The following is a 21,270-nucleotide window of genomic DNA, read 5'->3' on the forward strand; positions in this document are numbered from 1 at the left end:
TGATACAGTGAACTAATGTAAACGTTCTGTCAAGGGTTCAGATGGCCAGGACTCTTTGGACTATGTTATGACCACTGGCCTGGGGCAAGGCCATAAATGTGAGTGGCTGTCTTTCCCTGTGAATGTCAGTGGTTCCTGATACAGATGGTCAGATTGCACGCCAGCCCCTGGGTACCTGAGGTCATGCTGCTCCGTGCAAGGACACTAGCACGGAAGCTGTCATTGGGGCTACTCCTGGGTTGAGTTTGCAGCAATCCACTACCATTCTCTGTATTGTTTTAGGGTCAGACTGATGAATTAATTAGGGATATGATGGGGCCCATCTCCAATTCCATATGTTTTAGATCTTCATGGGAGCACTAATCTCTGCATTTCTCCTGCTATGTGATATTGTTTTTTTACTTACTATGTTGCCTGAGACGGGTGGGTGGGGCAAGTTTCAGGGACTTGCACTTGACCTTCACTTCTGGGAAAACTCCCCTCATACAGACCAAGGAACCACGTGGGCACACTGCCAGTGGAACCCAGAGGTTTATTCAGCCTTGCTGGCTGCTCCTTTGGCTTCGATGGTTGTAGGACCATTGCACCTTACTTTTATTCTGATAGCTGAGCACTGTCATGCTGTTTCTGTCATTTGCAGATTTCCATTTCTCTCAGGGAGCCCTGTTCTGTAACAGCCATGGTTCAGAGAGGGTGATCACATCTGAGCCTGGTGCAGGGCAAGGAAGAGAACTTGAGAATTAGATCCTTAACTACCATTTCTTGACCTTCACTGATACCACACTCTGTCCTGTGTGTAGGGGATACTGCAGTGAATAAGACCCTGACTCTGCCCTGAAGGGGAGGGGATGATATAAATAACCCTAAGTTATTCCACAAATGAAATCCTGCAGAAACCTACACATGAGGCCCAAAACTCAGAACATAGAATGCAGAATTGTCCCTTGCAATAGTAATCAAATTCCTCCCACCCCCCAGAAAGTTTGTACCGTCTGAAAAAAAAAATTACAATAAAAGAAAGATGGAGGGCAGTCTTTTGGCCTGGTCACAGATTGTCCATTTCTTCTTCCTGGAACATGGTAAGAAGGAAGTTTCCTGCTCCTTGGAGGTTAGGAGTGGCCCAGGACTTGTTTTTGCCAATTAAATGTGAGTGGTAGTAATGCTTTTAGTTTCCTGGCAACTCTAGAAATTGACCCTGACTCCCCCCATAGCCCATTCAGGAAGGCAGGCATCTGTGTGGAGCACAGTCCCTCTCGGCTGATACAGAAACTGTGCACCCCGACCACCGTCCAGGCTGGGAAAGTCCCAGACAAACCAAATCCTGGATGGTCACGAGGTGGTGACGTCCTAACCCTCTCCAGTTTTAGAAGAACGGGGCCAATCTTATTTCAGTCCAACTGTGAAGCAGCTGTGTCATCACGGGGGGTGCGTCTTGGGGTTCCTGTGATAAGTGGGTGTCTGCCATTTGCACCAGGCAGGGAGTCAGCCTCAGGATGTTGCAGGGAATGTGACAAACATGGTTTTGTTCTCACTACACTGACAATTCTAGTGGAGGGTGGCTGATGAACTAGGAAGCAAGTAAATGAATATAATCACGTTAGATGGCGCTTCGAAGGAAATAAAGGGGCATTATGTGACAGAGACTGCAGTTACTAGGGTGTCAAGGAGGTCATGTGACACGGAGCCAGCCAGACTGGGCAGATGCAGAGAGTGGGAGGCAGGAAGGAGCTCGGGACATTCAAGGAAGGGAAACAGAAAGCACCGTGGCTTGAGCACGCCGAGGGTCGGATGGGTGGGAAGGAGGACTCGGACCAGGAGGGCCACCGGGGCCAGCGTTAGGGCTGCCCGCAGTGAACACAGCAACGAGGTCAGGAGCGCCAGGGGGCAATCAGGGACCCAGGGGAAGGTGCCTGAAGAACTGTGGAAATCCGAGATGAGAGGAGGGGCGGTTCAGACCCCCGCGTCCAGGCTTTGCCACTTCCTAGGCCTGCGGCTCTGGGCAAGCTATTTAACGTCTCCAAGCCGCAGGTTCCGCCTCGGAAAAGGCGACCACTGAGGACCGCCCTGCAAGGTGGTTGTGAAAACGAGTGCCTGAAACCGGGGGCGGTGCGCTCGGACGGTGGACGCGCCGGCCCGGCGGAGGGCTGCCCCTGCCGCTGCCCCTGCCCCCGCCCCTCCGGCCGCGGCCAGGTGACCCCAGGTCGCGGGTCTTGCGCTGGGACGGCCGCTGCGGGGCGCCCGCGACGAGGGCCCGCGGAGGTTCCTTCCCGGACGGCCGGGCGGCCGGCCCCGGCGGAGGAGCGCAGGCCGGCCAGGCGCCCGCGGACAGCTGCATACGGCTGGGCGGCGCGGGGCCAGGGGCGGCAGCGGCCTCGGCTCCGACGCCCGCGGGCCCGCCCGCCTCCCCGCGGGGGTACGCAACACCTCCCCAACTCGAGGACCCTGCCCTCCCCCGCGGGGCCCGCCTGCTGTCTCTTTAAGGGGTCAGCTGTCGCCCCGCCCCCTCGCGATCTGATTGGCTCCCTCCGCGGCTTGCGGCCTCTTCCTGGTGTAGCTCCCTCTCTATAGGCTCCTGCGGCCTGGGGGCGGGCCTGAATGCTATAAGTAGGGGCTGTGGCTGTTTTTGCAGTTTTGGCCGCACGGAAAGGACGCGCGCGCCTGCTTCCCGGTGGTCGCGGCCGCGGGGAAGGGCTGCCCGCCGTCTCGGGGGCTGGGGGGCTCGGCGCGTGACCGCCCTTTCCCGCCGATCCCCGGTTTCCGCGGGGCCGGCTGCCCGCGGCTCTTGCGCGACGCTTCCTGGCCCCGCCGCCGGCCCAGGGCGCTGGAGGCCGGAGTCCCCGGGCCTGTGCCAGGTCGGCTCCCTGCGCTGGCGGATGAGCGACCCAGGCGGCGGGGCCTGAGCTCGGCCCGGGGCCCTCAGGTAAGGAGGGGGCCCTCCCTCCCCCCCCGGTCGCCGCGGTCGGCCTCCGCCACCGTGTTGCCGCGGCGGGACCAGCGCTCCAGGGACGCCCCCGCCTCTGCCGCGTCCGCAGGCCTCCCTGGCGGGAGCTCCCGAGCCCGGAGACAGCCGCGGGGAGCCGGGGGCTGCCGGACCAGCCCACCTGTCGCCGCCCCTGCCCCCGGAGTGACCCCCGTCCGCTCAGGGCACAGCCTCAGAGCGCCCGTGGGGAAGTTTCCGAGGCCCCGGGGGCCCCGGGTGAGGACTTCCAGGAGAGGCGACGCGGTGGCCGGCGCTCGGGAGCCGGCTGGCCGCCTCGGGGCGGGGGACCCTGCGGCTCGAGGCCGTGCAGGAGACCGGGGCTCTGCGGCCCTGCGTCCGGGCTGTGCCCCCGTCCACGGACAGCCCGGCAGCACCTGCCTCCAGCTCGCTGTGGCCTTCCGCGGCCCCCGAGGGCCGGGGAGCTGTGGTTTACGGGGCTGGGGCTGCTGTTGCAGGAGGGGCCTCCTGGGAGGCCCGGAGCGCAGCTTCCTCTGTGGTGCGGATGGGGCTGGGGGTCCTTCAGCGGTCCTTCCCCTACTCCCCAGAGGGCTTGGCTGCACTCTGCTGGAGATTCATCTGTCCACGTTCTAACGTTTTGTTGAGAACTTACTCAGTGCCAGGGCTATTCTAGGGGTGTGGGTCATGAGCACGCCTGGGGTGGGCAGCCAGCAAACACATAAACACGCAGCTAGGGCCATGTCTAATGGAGGCCAAGTGCTGAAAAGAAGACACAGGGCAGGCTAGCTGTGAGAGATGGTCAAGGAGGGCCCTGAACGGTAGAGGGGCCAGCCAGCACAAGGGCCCTGAGGTGAGAGGACTCGTAGCAGCGAGGAGAGCAAGGTGGAGGTCAGGGGCTGGAGGGTGGAAGGCAGGGGCAGATCAGGTTGGGCTTTGAAGGGTGAGGGAAGGGGCCCAGGTCTTCCCTTCATCCTGCAGGGGGTCCTGCCCGGGCTGCTGGCAGGGCACCAGGAGTGGCCTGTCTAGGACTGCATCTACCTCCTCCCACCCCCAAGGCTGAAGGGTGAGGGGTTGGCCTCTGTCCTATGTAGCCTTCTTCTTCTGTTCTGGTTCCAGAGTTTAGAAGCCTAACAATCTGCTAGGGGTCAGGAGCACTGAGGGGCCGTATAGCAACTAGGAAATATAACCTCTCTGTTTTGCTCAAGGCTTTCTATCTTCCTGGGGTTTTCCATGCTGTCCCAGTCAATCCCATTGCACAGATGAAAGATGGAAAAGGCTCAGAGAAGGGAGGATCCTGTCCAGGGGCTCCTTGCAGGTCTGGCACCACGTGATTGGAGCCTTCCTGGTGTCCTGCCCCATACGCTGGCCATGGAGGGAGGGAGGGAGCTGGAGGCCCCAGTGGTGGGTGGGAAGATGGCCTCTGGAATGTTAACAAGGTCAGGAGAGTCCCTCCCAGGTGAAAGAAACAGTCTGTCCCAGTTTCTCTGGTTCTGAGAGGTCTGGGGTTGCCTTAGGCCACTCAGCATCCCAGAAACTCCTCTGAGAATTCCCTTCCCCATCCCTCAAGTCTGGCCTCTGCCCCTTCTTTCCCTTGCCCTCAGCCAGCCTTCCCACCATCTTCTGTCCCGTCCCGTCATCTGTCCCCATGCCTGAGCCTGCGGACCCCTTCCTTCTCTGTTACCACCTAGGCTTCTGCTCCCAAGCCCCGGAGCTCGCCCTAGGTCAGGGAGGAGAATATGGGGCCAGCTACTTATCCCTTTTGTGCCTCTCCTTCCCCCCTCTGTACAATGGTCGTAAGAGTTGTTCTCCTCTTATGTAGGGGCTGGTGTGATAGGTAAGTGTGTCACCACACGTAACGTGCTTAGCTCTGGGTCTGCAGGTGGTGTGCATTATTTTATTTTATTATTTTATTTTATTTTATTTTATTTTATTTTATTTTATTTTATTTATTTTATTTTATTTTATTATCATTGCTTTAGTTATTTTACAGTCTTTGACACACACTGGCAATCTGGTATGGCCAAGAGCCTCATAAGCCAACAGTGCTTCTCTGACCAGCAGAGTGGCAGGCCCCAACTGGGATTGTATTAGCAATGTGGCCTGTCAGCCCCTCCCCAGGCCAGCTGGATCAGAACCTGCACGGCCTCAAGACACTCAGGTGGGAGAGGCATGGCTCCAGGTGGAGCCCAGAGCCTTCCATCTATAGGTGGAGAAACTGATGCCCACAGAGGGGTGGTTGGCAAGTCGCCACTTGGGGGCCTGGGCACTGGAGATGACAACCTGGCAGGTGGCTGGTGGGGCCCCCCACTTTGTCCGTGAGAGTAACCAGAGTACTTCCCTCACTAGCTGGGTGGGAGGGCTCAATGAGTGTGTTCTGCTGTTGCCACCAAGTCAGCAGGAGCACCGGTGGCAGGAGAACAGTTGGTACTGTCCTTTGAAAGGGGCCCTTGCATTAGGAACCAGATTCTTCTTCCCTCTACATCCACCATCCACCATTTTTTTTCTCTGGGAAGAAAAAAAAAAAGCAGCAATTATGTTGGTGTGACATCGTGTAGGCATTTATGTTTGATCCTTACAACTTTGTTGCGTAGGTGTTATTGTCCCTGTGATACTCAGAGAGAAATGACTCACACAAGGTCACATAGCAGAGCCAGAAGTGCAACCCAGATCTGCCCAACTCTATAAAATGTGTTAGCTGGAAGCTTTTCATTAGTGAATTAGAGAAATCAGACTCAACAGGACCTCAGTGGAGAAGGGAATTTGTCGGATTTTATAACTAAAAAGGGAGTCCAGGGGTAGGTCTAACTTCAGGTGTGGCTATGTGTCCACGGGCTCACAAGAGGGATGCATTTTCACCTGTCATTCCTCTATGTTGGCTTTGTCCTCAGGTGGGTAGCCATGTGTGGGGTCAAAGTGGTACAGGTCTGTACAATGCTATGACTTTTAGTGGAAAGGGCATCTGTCCCTAACAATGACAGCAAAAGTCTCAAGGCAGATTCTCACTGGCCAGGGCGGTGGAGCACCCCGATTGGGCAGGCTTAGATCCCATGCACACTCCTCAGAGTTGTGAAGGGCTTGAGTCAGCTGAACCTCAGCTTCATTCATGGACAGAGACCGGGGGGAGCTGAGAGTCCCCCCCACTCAGGAAAAATGAGGTGCTTGGACAGGCAAAACCAAATGATGCTTCCCCCTTCAGACTCTCTGCCTGAGTCTCCCCTGCTCCTTGGCCCTGGTCCTCCCTGCTGGCTTCTTTACATCACAAGGGACCGCTAAGCTTCTCAGTGGCTGCTGGGTGCTTGGCCTGCTCTTTGGGGCCTGCCCCTCCTGGCCCACACTCGCTGCTGACACCCTGCCCTAGGCCAGAGCTGGCGTTGGGCTGCTGGGGCCAGAAGTTTGCTCCAGGGGCTGTGGAATCTCTCTCCTTTGACGCCAGTCACTTACGAGTCATCATTTTAGGTTACCAGAAGTCTTGAGGGGGGTGCCACAGCCCCTGCCAGCTGTAGCCTCCCCATGCTCAGCAAGGCTGCAGTTCAGACATCAGACCGTCAACAGCTACTTGCAGGTGCAAAGAGGGGGCTTGAGGATGTCTAACGGTCAGCAAGGAAGATGTTTCTTGGGAGACTTCCCCCTCTATTTCATCACATGCCCTTGCCTAACCTAGCTGCCGGCGAGGAGAACACCCTTTTTGACAGGCCCTCTCCAGGGCACTGTTGGCAGAGGGGAAGACAATCATCCAGTTGGTGAATGGTCCCACAGGCTGCAGGACATTTGGCAGCCGTGGCCACTGTCCATGAGAAATCATAGACAGACTGGTGTGCTATACGCAGGACTAACCTTCTGCCTTGTTATCCTGACCTTTGTTTCAATAGCTAAGCCAGAGTCCCACCCCCACAGTTCCGGTGTCAAGCTGGAGCACCCTGTGTGCTGCTGGGGTGTCCAGTACTCTTCTGCATGGCCCCTGCCCAAGGCCACTGGCTTACGGTAATTGAGATTCAGCTTCTGGCCCAGGCCAGGGGCCCCTGCCTGTGCAGCAGGGCATTGTGGAGGGGTCCTGGAATAAAATAGCCCCTTGCTAGCTAGGGAGGAGGAGGCAGTGCTTGGTGGGGGCACATCAGCAGCATTTGCCTAGCCATTGCAAAATATCCAGCGGCTCGGGCCAGAAGCCACCGCCTCCTTGCTCTCTTTCCTCATTCCCTCGGCGTGTCTGTGGGCTGATCGGGTTGGCTGACCCAGATCCCTCTACTCCACGCCCGCTGCAACCAGTGGTCAAGCCATGTCCTCCCGCTGCGCTGGTAACGGTGGCTGCCCATCTCCCTGCCCCCACTCTGCCGCTGCTCTGCTCCATGTTCCACAGGAGCCTGAGTGATTCTCTGCATGGAAATGGGATCCTGTCACTTGCCTTCTTGACGCCCTTCTCTCTTTTTTTTAATTTTTAAATTTTTAAAAAAATATTATTTATTTATTTATTCACAAGACACAGAGAAAGAGAGAGGCAGAGAGACACAAGCAGAGGGAGAAGCAGGCTCCATGCAGGGAGCCTGACGTGGGACTCGACCCCCGGTCTCCAGGATCACACCCTGGGCTGAAGGCAGGTGCTAAACTACTGAGCCACCCGGGCTGCCCCATGACACCCTTCTCATTGCATTTAGGATGGAATCACATCACACGTGGTCATACTGCTGTGTGTGTAACCTGGCCCTGCCAACCCTTCTGATCTCACCTCCAGCCACACTGGCCTGCTTTTTGCCCTTTGGACAGGCCATGCCTGTTTGTATGTACCTCATGGCATTGGCATTTGTTCTTCTCTCCCCAGGTGTGCTCTTTGTCCAGATTTTTCCAAGTCTGATTCTTTTTATTTTTTTTATTTATTTTTATTTTTAAAAAGATTTTATTTATTTGATAGACACTGAGCATGCTCAAGTTAGGGGAGGGGCAGAGAGAGAGAGAGGAAGCAGATTTCCCACTGAGCAGGGTGCCAGATGTGGGGCTCGGTCCCAGGACCCCAGGATCATGACCCGAGCTGGAGGCAGACACCCAACTGACTGAGCCACCCAGGCGTCCCCAAAGTCTGGTTCTTTCTCAATTATTTAGATCTAGTGCACATGTCAGCTTGTCCAATAATCCAGTCCAAAGCAGCACCTCTTTATATTCATTGAGGTTTTGGCTTAGCTGTTGAAACAAAGGTCAAGATAACAAGGTAGGTTATTCCTATGTATCGCATGACAGTCTGTGTGCAGGCTATCCAGGATATTCCTGGAGGCCCATTGGGTCTGGGACCCCGACACTCATTGCTGTGTTATCCTGGTTTCAGTCTTGTGGTCTAAGATGGCTGCTGTTGCTCTTGCCACCACATCCCTATTCCAGGCAACAGGAAAGGAGACTTGCTTGGCCTCTAATTGACCAACTTGTTAAATTAACCCCTCATTTCCCATTGGATAAAATTCAGTCATGTGGCCATAGCCAGTAGCAAGGGAAGCTTGGAAAGTAGCCATTATTCTGGGAAGCCGTGTGTGAGCTAAAATCCATGGGCTCCAGCACTAAAGGGGAAGGTGGATTGCGGGGACCCTGTATTGTGTTAGTGTTTGTTCCATGCACTCTTCTGTTAACTTGCTTTTCCTGCTGGCTGGCTGCCTCCCCTCCTGGAATGACAGCCTCCCAGGGCAGGCGTGTGCCAGCTCCTAGACATCCCCTGCTCCTAGGAGGCTGCTGCGGGTGGGGGAACTTGTGAGGAATGCCTTTTTTTCTCTGGACCTACTATGTGTTAGGCGCGTTTCCCTCCCGTCACAGATGAGGGTGTGATCCCAGAGCCATCAAGTGGCCTGCAGAGAAGGACAAAGGGATCTGAATCCCAGGTCTCTGCCCACCTGCTTCAGTCCCCACTCCCTTTTGGCCAGAGGTAGTGCTCATGTTTCATGGCTTGGAACAGCAGCAAGGATGTTGCTGCGTCCCCCGCAGCCCTTGCCCTGGACCTGTGGCTGTTCGGGGCTGGCTGGGGGTCCTTGCCAACAGGGCCTGAGCAGCCTGGCTTCTCCTTGCCAAACGGGAGACATGTGCTCTTGAAGCATAAACAGAACACATCTTTCTAATTTTTAAAAAACTTACTGACAAGTAACCCATACAGAAAGGTGCACAGATCATAGGTGGATGACTCAATGGATTTTGCCACGGTGAGCACGCCTATGTACACCTCCCCCTGCCCCGATCAAGCACCAGCTTGGTCCCCTCCGCTCCCCCCATGCCCTCCCTCCTCCACAAAGGTGACCCTCACCTGAATCTTTGCGTGGGGCGGACCACATGTGTGTACCTGTAGCTGGCCCTGCTCAGCACCATATCCGGGAGGCCGTTCCATGGTGCTGCCCACAGCAGTAGCCTGTCCTTTCTTCTCCATTCCACTGTGTACCCAAGTACCGCCATGTATGTGTGTGTACACTGATATGGGCATCTGGGCTGTTGCTAGCCTGGGGCTGTTCCAAATGTACCCAGGAGTGGAGATGCCAAGTCATAAGGCCTAATCTGTTCAAGTCATCACTTTATTATTTTTTTAATTAATTTTTTTAAACATCTTATTTATTTATTCATGAGAGACAGAAAGAGAGAGAGAGAGGGGCAGGCTACATGCAGGGAGCCCGATGTGGGACTCGATCCCGGGTCTCCAGGATCACACTCCGGGCCGGAGTTGGTGCTAAACCACTGGGCCACCGGGGCTGCCCACAAGTCATCACTTGAATGCTAGCATCTATTATGTCCTGGTGCCATGCCTAGCTTACCTGCCCTGCACCCCCTCAGCTCCCTGAGGAGGTCCCTGCTGCTGTCAGTATGGGCCCAGCTCCTTCTCCTATCCCTGAGAGCCCAGCAGCCTGGAGCCCACCTTGTCCAAGGTGGCTCCCAGTGCCCCAGGCCACTGGCTCTCCTATCTTCTAGGCTGGACTCTGTTTTTATTTTTTTTTAAGATTATTTATTTATTCATGAGAGCCTTCAGAGAGGGAGGCAGAGACACAGGCAGAGGGAGAAGCAGGCTCTCTGCAGGGAACCCAATGTGGAACTTGATCCCAGGACCCCGGGGTCACACCCTGAGCCGAAGGCAGAGGCTCAACTGCTGAGCCACCCAGGTGCCCCTAGGCTGGACTCTTAACCTCTCATTTTGAGGCCCTTGGTTTCCCTGCTGACTCCCATTTCTCCTCGCAGCCCCTATCCCTGCCTTTGCAGACACAGCTCTCTCTGCAGTGGCCCCCTCTATGGTGGCCCCCTCTGTAGTGCCTCTCCTTCCCTCTCCTCTGCTTACAGACTTCCTGTGTATCTCCTTGGCACAGTGCATGCCCCCCGGTCCCCTATTTGTATCTCCCTTTCCAGGGTGGCAGCAGAGGATGACAGGGCGGTGGTCCACCGGAGGTGTGTGTGACACCCCCTCTGGTGCTGGGTGGCTGTGTGATGCACACCATTATCTCTGGGCCCTATATTGGCTGTATGGTCCGGACTCAGGACTGGCATGGGTGGGCTGTAGGAGGTGCTAGATGTCACATCAGTGCCCACTACAGCCTCCAGGGTGGACACTGCTGTTAGCCCCATTCCAGGGGCTCCTCACCCCTCTGCTCCCTGTCCCCTGAGTCCCCAGGATCAGAGGGATGAACTACACGCTGAGTAGCTTGCTTTGCTGTGCCCATCAGAGGGGAAAGGCTCCGTTACTGGGGGTGGCGTTTACTGTTTGGGGGTCATGAGATAGGCCAAGGTAGAGGACTGAGCCCCTGTCTGGGGACTGTGCTATGGCATGTGTGGGAGCCACAGCTCACCCTCTGCCTGCTGTGGGGGGTGTGGCTCACCAGCCCAATGTAGGTCGTGGCTCTCAGGTTCCACTAGGAACCTGGGACCAGACACCCCACGGCTACACAGCCCTGGCACTCCTCACGTGGGGGCTGTCACTCCCCCAGGGCTGGCTGCTCGTGGGATGGACACCCCGGAAGAGGTGATCTGGGCCAATGGGAGCACATCCCTGCCCCCACCCATGGCACCCAACATCAGTGTGCCGCATCGCTGTCTGCTGCTGCTCTACGAGGATATCGGCACCTCCAGGTGAGGTGGCCACGGCCCTGCAGGGCAGGCTGGCTGCGTGTAAGTGGGCTTCCCCCATGCGTGTGGGTGTGCGCGTGTGCATGCCTGCATGTGTGCATGTGTGGTGGGTGGTAGTCGGGGTGACCTTAGCGGTCAGCTGGCTTCTGTGCCCATCTGCTAGGGTCCGGTACTGGGACCTCTTGCTGCTCATCCCCAATGTGCTCTTCTTCATCTTCCTGCTCTGGAAGCTTCCATTCGCTCGGGCCAAGATCCGTGTCACCTCCAGCCCCATTTTTATCACCTTCTATATCCTGGTGAGTTCACTCCAACTGGTGAAAGAAACCCAACTCCAACTGGCTTAGGTAAAAAAAGGGAATCAGTAACTGCTTCTATCTTGAAAACCAGCCTCAGACGTGGACACCATCAGGGCTCTGTTTCTCTGCATCTCTGCTCTTCCTGCCTGCTGTCCAACATGGCCAAGAGCAGCTGTGAGCTAACATCCCGCCTCCCTGCCAGCGCCAGCGGAAGAGGACCTCTGTCCTGGTGCTGCTGGTGGAGACCTGGAAGGTTCCCTCTCACTGGCCCACCTTAGGTTGCTCCCTGAGCCAGTCACTGCGCCCTGCAGGGAGGGTGGAGTCGGTTGAGCCAGACCATGTGGACTAAGGGGGGGTGGTCCCTGGAGGAAAACTGGGGAGTCCTTCATAGAGGGCGGGGGAGGAGATGCTGGCTGCTGGAAGAATGCCAACTGCCACTTCCATCTATCCATCCAGCCATCCATCCCCACATTCTGTGACACCTCCTTGGAGCAGACTTCTTGCCTGTTGGGAGGACCCAAGTTCTCATCATTCAGTGGCCCCAATGTGGGCTGCCCAAGGTGGAGGTGGCAGGGCTGTGGTTGAGAAGGCCACCCCAGGAATGGGCTCCAGGTGCGGGTTCCAGCTGTCTAGCTCTGGAGTCCTCCCCTCTGCCTCAGCTCTGGCTCTCTGGGCCCCCTCTTCATGGCCTGGCTCAGCACTTCTCAGAGGAGTTGCCAGTGGGCGAGCAGGCGAGGCTGCGGGGACCCCCTGGAGGCTGCCGGTGGAGGCCCCAGGGACTGTTGGCCACCTGGACCCCCCCCCCCCGCCAGGGTGGGCATTGAGGCCTTCTTTCTTCTCTCCCCCACTTCTCTGACTCGTGACTGTATTTATGTAACAGATACAGCAGACAGGCAGATGCCCTTTCTGGCAAAGCGTGGAGGGAGAAGGGGCCCAGGGCCAATGCCCAGGAACATGAGAGAGGGCCAGCACTGCCTCTGCCCTCTTATTTCGGGAGACTTCTTTCTAGAGAGCTCAGGAGACAGTGCTGAGCACAGACTCATGCAGACTGTCCCCGAACCTCGGCTGTGCTGAGTGACCTTGGACCCGGGGCTTGGCCTTCCCGTGTCCTGTGTGCTGGGCCTGCGTTAGCTTGTGGCACTCCCACGAGCACCACAGAATACATCATGCGTAGCTCGAGCTCGGTGGCAGCTTGGCATACAGTAGGCACATGGCAGTTTGTTGCTCCTACAACCTGCCCTGTTGAGAGGCGTCAGCCTCCCCAAGACCTCGACATGGTTTTTGTGGCACAAAGCACAGACCATGTATGGATTTGGACTCTTCTGTTTGTATGTGTCAGAAAACCAAAGTTAAATTCACAGAAGCTATAGGGAACGTATTGATAGAGAATCTGATAAGTCCCAGGGCTTCAGGCATGGCTGGATTCAGGGGCTCTGGGAGGCTATGGGGGCACAGTCTTTTGTCTCCTGCTCAGCTGGAGTCTCTCTGATGGCCATGTCTCTAGCAGTCTCATGCTGGTGGAGCTGGGCAGCCCCAGCAGCTCTGGGCTTGGGCCCCTACCCCCTACCCCCTACCCCCTCCCCAGCTTCCTTTTCCAGTGGCTGCACCTGGTGTCCTGGCTGTGCCTATTACTAGACTCCCTTGGGTCCCACCCCCCTCCGCAAATCAGGGAATGGCATGTGTCAAACAGTCAGCCCTGGGTTACAGGCCAGTCCCTGAAGCCAGGAGGGGGGTGTCAGCCCCCCGAGTCATGTGAGCAGTAGGGAGAGGAAGGCTGTTGCCAGAGGAAGGGAGTGGATCCTGGGGCGACAAGAACCGCCGAAGCTGAGCACAGGCACTTCTGCTAGACGTGCTGGGGCAGAGCAGCCTTTCCGAGTCCCTGAAGGCTTCTTCCCTGCAGCCTCCTTCCCCCTTGTCTTGGAAGTAAGAGCGCTAATATGACACTAAAGGCAAGCATGTGCCTAGCCCTCACCAGGTGCCAGGCATGCTTCTGCTACATGTACTTATCCATTCGCTCCTCCCAACCATCAGATACAGTAGGTGCTAGTTTTGCCCCATTTCATAGGTGAGGAAGTGGCAGGCATGGAGGTGTGGGTCCTCGGCTGAGGTCAGAGACGCCAGGAGCAGCAGGGTTGGCATTTGAGCCGTCCACAGCATACCTGCTAACCATTCCAGGGCTGCCACTGAGCCAGGAAACTGAGGCCCGAGAGGGAAGGGCCAGGCCCGAGGTCACCAGCAGTGGAGGATCTCCCCACCTCTCCACATCCCACTCCTGACTCTTTTATTTTGGAATTCTTCTGTTCTCAAAGAATCCAAGACTCTGCAGAGGCCCTGCAATTCCCAGAGGTCTTGTCCCTGACCCCATAATGGCCTCCTCACTCTCGCCCACCAGGTGTTCGTGGTGGCGCTGGTGGGCATCGCCCGGGCCGTGGTGTCCATGACAGTCAGCACCTCGGACGCTGCGACTGTTGCTGATAAGGTGTGGCCGGGCCTGCTGACAAGGGCGGGAACCGGGGGCGGGGGCGCTGGGGAGCAGGGTGGCCAGGCCCCCAGGCTGACCCTCTGCCCACTCTGTGTCCAGATCCTGTGGGAGATTACCCGCTTCTTCCTGTTGGCCATCGAGCTGAGTGTGGTCATCCTGGGCCTTGCCTTTGGTGCGTGTGCTGCTGGGGCCAGCGCTCTCCCCGTCCCTCCCTAGCGGGCACTGACCCCAGTGGTCACCGGCTAGCTCCTGCTCACTGACCAGCACGTTTCTTCCAGGTCACCTGGAGAGCAAGTCAAGCATCAAGCGGGTGCTGGCCATCACCACGGTGCTGTCACTGGCCTACTCTGTCACCCAGGTAAGAGGGGAGGTGGGGCAGCTGCAGCTCTGGGGGCCCCGGGGGGAGGCCAGGGGTCACTGAGGGCCATGCATCCACTGCTCCCTGGTTCTGGGCCCGGATTTGAATGTTTATTAGGTGCAGTGCTATCAAACTTTAAATGCGCTTAAGGAATCACCTGGGGTGCTTGTTAACAAAGCAGGGTCTGCCCCCTCACCCCCATGCAGCCCCAAGTCCAATCCAATAGGCCAGGCTGGTGGGGGGAGGATGCCTAGAACCTGCTGTAGTGACAGGCAGCCCAGGTAGGGGACATACAGGTGTGCAGACCCCACTGAGAGCTATATACATCTGGAGACTCCTTGCTTAGATGTGACAGGGACTATGTCTTGCCCAGCCCTGTCCCAGCCCCGTCCCAGCCCCAGGAGCTAGGTGGGCAGGGAGCAGGGAACTCCGACGGCCTGGCTGGGGAGCTGGGCTTGGGGTGGTGGAGAGCTCTGGGTGCTTTATATCAGGGGCCCCCAGGTGGCGGGAGACTGAGACCCCTCCCCACCTGCCCCCACAGGGGACACTGGAGATCCTGTACCCTGATGCCCACCTGTCTGCTGAGGACTTCAATATCTACGGGCATGGGGGCCGCCAGTTCTGGCTGGTCAGCTCCTGCTTCTTCTTTCTGGTGAGGCTGAGGGTGCCCTCCCTGCTTCCCAGGCCTCGGCACCCTGCGGTGGCTGGATGAGCCTCCGAGCCTAAGGCGGAGGCCTAGATGTCCTGATACTGGGCTTGCTCTGGGCCCGGGGTCCCCAGCATCCTCAACCCTGCTTTGTGTCTGCAGGTCTACTCTCTGGTGGTCATGCTCCCCAAGACCCCGCTGAAGGAGCGCATCTCCCTGCCGTGTAAGCAGCTGGTGGGTGGCCCTGGGATAGGGCTGGGTGCGGGGCAGGGGTCTGTTTGGACCACTGTGACTCCCCTGCTACAGAGCCCTTGGTGAGAGGGAGGGTGTCCTGCTGAGGCCCCAGAAGGGTCTCAGGTGACTCGCTGGGGATGAAGGGTGGAGGTGAGGGCAGGAGCTCATGGCCCCCCGCCCCCCAGCGCGACGGAGCTTCTACGTGTATGCGGCTATCCTGGCACTGCTCAACCTGCTGCAGGGACTGGGAAGTGCGCTGCTCTGTGCAGACATCATCGAGGGGCTCTGGTAGGTGGGACAGCGGGCAGGGGGAGGCCAAGCCCGGGTCCCATCTAGAGGGGCCGCTCCCTGACTGCTCCTCCTGCCCTGCAGCTGTGTAGATGCCACCACATTTCTCTACTTCAGCTTCTTTGCGCCCCTCATCTACGTGGCCTTCCTCCGGGGCTTCTTTGGGTGAGTCTTCTCAAGGGAACGGGAGTGGGGGCGTGGGGGGCGGCGTGCAGGCAGGCCGGGCACCTGGTGCTTTGAGGGCCGCGGGCGCCCCCGTGTGGCTGCAGGCAGGACTGCACCCCAGCTTCCTGCGTCTGCACATCCACGGCTTCAGTTTCTTCAGCCTATATGCCCAGTTCAGGGTCAGATATCCGGCAGGACTCAGCGCATGAAGTGTCTCTACCTACACGTGCACACACACGTATACGTATGCACACATGCGCGTGCACACGTATCTACACACGCACTCGTGTGCACACACATGTATATACGTACACACATGCACATGCACACACATATCTACATATGCACACATGCACACACGTATCTATGTACATACTCATGCACGTGCACACACATGTATCTACATACACACTCACATGCACACACGTGTATCTACATATACATGCACGTGCACACACATGTATCTACATGCACACGCACATATACGTAAGCACACATGCATGCGCATACACACATATCTACGTACACACATGCGTGTGCACACACATATCTACATATGCACATGCACACACATATCTATGTACATGCTCATGCACGTGCACACACATATCTACACATGCACACACAATACGTATCTACATACGTACTCATGTGCATGCACACTCGTATGTACATACGCATACATGCACACACGTATGTACGTACTCATGCACACATGTATATACGTACACACTTTTGTGTGCACACACATGTATCTATATACACACTCCTATATGTGCACACACGTATCTCTGCACAGATGCACATGCACACACGTATATATGCATGCACACATATATACACATGCACTCGTGTGTGCACACACATGTATCTACATATGCACTCATGCACATGCACACACGTATGTCCGTACGCTTATATGCACACGTACATACATACTCATGCACATGCACACACATATCTATGTATGCACTTGTGTGCGTGCACACACACATCTACATATGCACTCATGTGCGTGCACACACACGTATCTACATACACACTCAAGCACGTGCACACACGTACCTACGTACACACTCATGCGCGTGCACACACGTATGTACATACACACATGTGCACACGCATGTATGTACACACTCATGCACGTGCACACATGTCTACGCATACACATGCATACATATACACATTCCGTATGCAACACAAATAGACACACTTTCCCCACAAGAGAGTGTCTATGCAAATTGTTCTACATTTGCTACTTTTCGTGTTAGAATACATTAGCTCATTCTCTGAGTGAGCATTCACTGGCACCTATTAGGTGTTGGGCACTGCTGCAGCTGCCAGGTACGACAGGGAACAAAGAAGACACAGATCACCACATTCACACCCACGGACTTGAGCTGGGAGTGGCTGGGGAGAGCGGCAGGGATGTGGGGGGTGGGTGTTGTAGGGGAGCATCTGGTGAAGTGCACTTTGGTGCACACGTGTGTTTGGAGGTTTGTTAAGGAGACAGGATGTTAGGGATATGTGGGATGGAGGGTTGGAGCCTGGGCCCCTGAGGTGACAGGAGTGCTGGGTCTGAGGAGGTGGTGGGGAATCCGAGGGGGTAAAGCCGAGAGAGGCCATCAGAGGTGGGGTGATGGGCTAGATTGGCTCTCAGCCCAGCCCTGATCTATGTGGGACCTTGCACATGCATTCATCTCCCTGGCCTCAGGCTCCTTTTGAAAATTGGGTGCAGTGCTTCCCTGTCAGAGTTATCCTATGGTCATAAAGGCTGCAACGGTGGAGGTTGCAGCTGGTGTTTGCTGAGCACCTCAGGCCAGAGTTTGCCTCTGTTCTGCCCTCTGCTAAGAGGCTTGAGGTCAGAGTTGCACCCATTTTACAGTGAGGAGCAGGCACAGAAGTCCTTGCCCACACTCACACAAGGGCTGAGTTTTAAAACAGGTCCCATTGGACTCCAGAGTCCAAGCTTTGGGGAGCTCCAGGTGGCCGTTAGGCAGCAAGCCTTATTGTTCAGAGAAGGAAGTCTTCCCTGACCACACGTGGCGCCCCCCTCTCCCTCTCTCCTCCCCACCAGCTCGGAGCCCAAGATCCTCTTCTCCTACAAATGCCAAGTGGACGAGACTGAGGAACCGGACATGCATCTGCCCCAGCCCTACGCTGTGGCCCGGCGGGAGGGCCTGGAGACAGCAGGAGCTGCCAGCACCCAGTTTGACTCTGCTGGTGGGGTGGCCTACCTGGATGACATTGCTTCCATGCCCTGCCACACTGGCAGCATCAATAGCACGGACAGTGAGCGCTGGAAGGCTATCAATACCTAAGTGTGGCCACCATGGCTGGAAGGCCTGTGGGGGCCTGTGGAGGGCAGGCCGAGTGTGAAGCCCCTGGTGAGGAGGACGAGGTCATGGGACTTTCTGTGGGCAGGAGCCCATGCCAGCCCTGTCTTGCCCTCTGTGCTCCCAGGTGCCTTTAGCCACCTCTGCTTTAGCTGGGGGCTGCCTCTGCCTTCCACCTTCCTTCCACCTGTTGTCTCCCTGCTCAGCAACGTGGCCCACACCCTGATCTCCCAGGGCCAGGCCTGGCTAGGCCAGCTGAGGGCACCTCCTTTCTCCAAAGCCTGGGCACCCAGGACTGCTCTGGCCCTTCTCACCCTTCTGCCTCCTTCCCATGGCGCTTTGGCCTCCTCAAAGCCCACTCTGGCAGGTGGGCTGAAGTGTGTATATTTTCTTGACCTATTTTTTAATAAAAAACAAAAGGAGCAGGAGGTGCAGCTGTGGAGGTTCTGCAGGAATACTCAGGCCAGTTCCTCTTGGGAGCCTGAGCGCTGGGGCGAGAATAGGCAATGATCAGAGGTCCGGACAGGTCCCTTTGCATCCTGAGCCCTGGGAGGCTCTGGGCTCCTTCGTTTGCTCAGTGGAGGAACCCTGGCCCGTGCACAGGCCCCAGGCTGGTTGCTGGGGAAGTGGAGGGGAGGGCAGTTGGATTCCAGGGCTCCATCTCCTGGGCCCCGTTGGAGCAGACAAGATGGATGTGTAAAGTCAACCACGGTTCTGTGAGCTGCCGTCTTCCTACCCTGTTGGGGAGCCTGGGGTTTGGAGTGAGCCCTGCAGGTCCCATCCTTTCTCTGCACCTTCTGCTCTGCCCTCCTGGACGGGCCGCTTCCCCACCCCAGCTCCAGCTCGCCATCCGTAACGTGGGGACAAGAAGGCGAGTCTTGCGGGGGCTGGTGTAAAGACTTAGAAGTAGCAGGAGTTGCTGCAGATGTGAATGGGACAGTAGTGATAACGCTATTGTGTTTGGCCCCTAGAGTCAAGCTTGCCACGTGATAGGCACTCAGAAGGTAGGATGACAGGGACTTACATAGTAAGAATCGGGATGAGCTAAAAACGGGCCTAAGCCAGAAAAAAGCGAGCTGCAAACAAGAGGAGGGAGGTGCCATGTGCCCCATGTTGCTGCCACTGTAGCTCAGCTCGGCGTTGAGTCTTTGGGTAGCTGGAGAAGAAGGGAGGTGCCAGGTATGTCATTTCCACCGCCAGAGACGAAGAGGTCTTGGGGTCATGAGGCTGCTGAAGGTCAGGCCTGGCACCCGCCTCCAATGCCAGCCCTCTTTTGTGGCAGAATGTGAAGGGCACCAGCTCCAATGCGGCTCGTGACTGTGGGGCCCATGTGCCATGCTCCCCAGCATCCGAGGCCCAGAGGCCTGTCGATGGGCACAGGCAAGACCAAGTGCAAAGGCACAGGCAGGTTGCTGACCCCCACCCCCCCGGGCCCACTGGGACCACGAGACCACCAAGAGTTTCCTTCTCAGAGCATTCCCGGAAGCCTGGTGGGTTGGGGCAGGAGGCCCTCAGGGCATTCCCAGATGGGGAGGACTGGACAGGCCAGTCCAGAGCTGCACTCAGTACCAGCAGCCGTGGACACTTGTGACACCCGAGAGGCTGGAGTGACAGCCTGGGTTTGCTCAGTGCCTGAGCAAACAGCCGTGTCAACGGGGAGGCCCCAGTAGGAGAAAAGAGGCTAGGAGCCTGCTACTTTTTGTTCTGATCTTAAAGTTGTTTTTTAATAAGTAATATGTACATGGCAAAAAAAGAAGTTTGTGTGGGGAGGTATACGTTGGAATGTGGATATCCGCCCTGCCTTGACATTCATTCAGTTGTTCCACCCCCTGCCCCAGAAGCATCCACAGGTGCCTGTGTGTGTTCACACGTGTACGTATATTACTCCTGTTCTGGGAGTGTAGATGTTCTGTAGATTTTTTTTTCTTCACTTGACACTTGATCTTGGGATTATTCTGTGTCAGGTAGCAGAGCTGCTGCGCTCCGGCAGCTGCATACATTATGGATATATGGCAATTTAGTTAACCAGTCCCCTCGGGATGGACTTTTGTTCCTGATACATTTTGCAACAACAGACCATGCAGTGACAAAAATCCTTATAAATATGCTTTTGGTAACTCATGCACGTGGAATTACTGGAGCATACAGTCTTAATTAGTTTTAATTAGTCTCACAGTGTTCTGGCGGAGACTAATAGCTGTCCTCCAATGTGTCCTCCTTTTCTTCCATTGTAATAGAATCCCTGATTTTTTTTAAAGCTGGGTACATAGCTTCCTGGAACAAGACTACATTTTCCAGCGATCCCTGCAGGTGGGTGTGGCCGTGTGACTAAGTTCTGGCCAATGGGATGCAAGCATGCATGTGACTTCCTTATGGAGGATGGACAGGCTCTGTCCTTCTTGCTGCCCAGGATGTGGTTGCACCGGCTGGCATCAGAGCAGCCATCTGGGATCAGAGTGACTTGGGCATGGAAGCCTCTCATGGAAGTGCAACAAGATTGAAGGAGCCCATACCCTGACCCTGGTGCATCCACAATAGCCTTGGACTTTCAATACCTTAGGATGACTTTTTGAAGACGAGTAAGAAATAAGTGTCTACTTTGTTGAAACCACTTTGGGTTTTTCTCTAGCAGTGGAACCTAATCTGAACCAGCACCCTCATCAAAGCTCCTACCAGTACAGCCTCACTGACTGGGGGCCCTCACATTTTTAAATTTTCCTGAAAAGCCCTGCTCACTTCTGTTCTGCTAGGCCCACATTCTGTGTGCTGTATCTGGATGGTAACAAGCACTATGCCAAATGTGGGGGGTTCTGGAAGCTTGGGTATGGTGATGGAGTTGACCATATGTGACCTAAGCTCCAGTCTAACTTCCCGACTGCTGCTGCTCCTGGGCTCTGGATCCTGGGCAGTCATGTCTTCTTTCTGACCTTCAAGTCCCTCAGAGTGACTCGGGCTAGCAGATGGTTGCCACCTAATACCCATTTTCCCTCTCTTGGTAACACACCCCGATGTTTTGTGGTTTGGTGAAGCACCCTGGTATAAGGTAAGGTTCCCTGGCCCTTTGCAGTCACGTATGTGACTGAGTTCTGCTCAGTGCGATGTTAGCAGAAGTATGAGACACTTTCTTTAGCACAGACTGCTTAAAGGGAGCCACCTCAGCTAGGAGCTCTGCTCTTTGGGCCTCCTGGCTTTGTCCTTCCTTCTTCCTGGGATGCAGATGGACACTCCAGCAACCATCTTGGATGATGAGGTGACTTTGGGAAGCTATTCACTGAGGATGCTCACACACACAAAATGACAAGCCCTGTCCCTAATGATGGTGGTGCTGCTGTACCAGCACTGGACTTCAACCAACTGGCGGCGGCGGCGGCTTCTTCTTCTTCTTCTTCTTCTTCTTCTTCTTCTTCTTCTTCTTCTTCTTCTTTTATTTAAGTTTTTATTTATTCATGAGAGACACACAGAG

At 56.1% G+C, this 21,270-nt stretch overlaps 1 protein-coding gene across 3 annotated transcripts; it reads left to right on the forward strand.

The window, feature by feature from the left end:
• The first annotated feature begins 1,750 nt into the window (after nt 1–1,750).
• Nucleotides 1,751–18,235, forward strand: TPRA1 (transmembrane protein adipocyte associated 1). Of its 3 annotated transcripts, none has more exons than XM_041763155.1 (11): nt 1,751–1,867; nt 10,864–11,005; nt 11,166–11,298; nt 13,691–13,777; nt 13,880–13,952; nt 14,059–14,138; nt 14,680–14,790; nt 14,947–15,007; nt 15,204–15,306; nt 15,391–15,471; nt 17,549–18,235. In XM_041763155.1, the coding sequence occupies exons 2-11, from the start codon at nt 10,881–10,883 to the stop codon at nt 17,790–17,792; spliced, it is 1,098 nt and encodes a 365-aa protein (XP_041619089.1). In that variant the 5' UTR covers nt 1,751–1,867; nt 10,864–10,880; the 3' UTR covers nt 17,793–18,235. The 3 variants fall into 3 exon arrangements, with proteins under 3 accessions (XP_041619089.1, XP_041619091.1, XP_041619088.1); XM_041763154.1 differs by lacking the exon at nt 1,751–1,867 and adding an exon at nt 2,618–2,920; XM_041763157.1 differs by lacking the exons at nt 1,751–1,867; nt 14,680–14,790 and adding an exon at nt 2,616–2,920.
• Nucleotides 18,236–21,270: the final 3,035 nt, after the last annotated feature.

Source organism: Vulpes lagopus, chromosome 7 (assembly GCF_018345385.1).
Source record: "Vulpes lagopus strain Blue_001 chromosome 7, ASM1834538v1, whole genome shotgun sequence".
Classification (NCBI taxonomy): Eukaryota; Metazoa; Chordata; class Mammalia; order Carnivora; family Canidae; genus Vulpes; species Vulpes lagopus.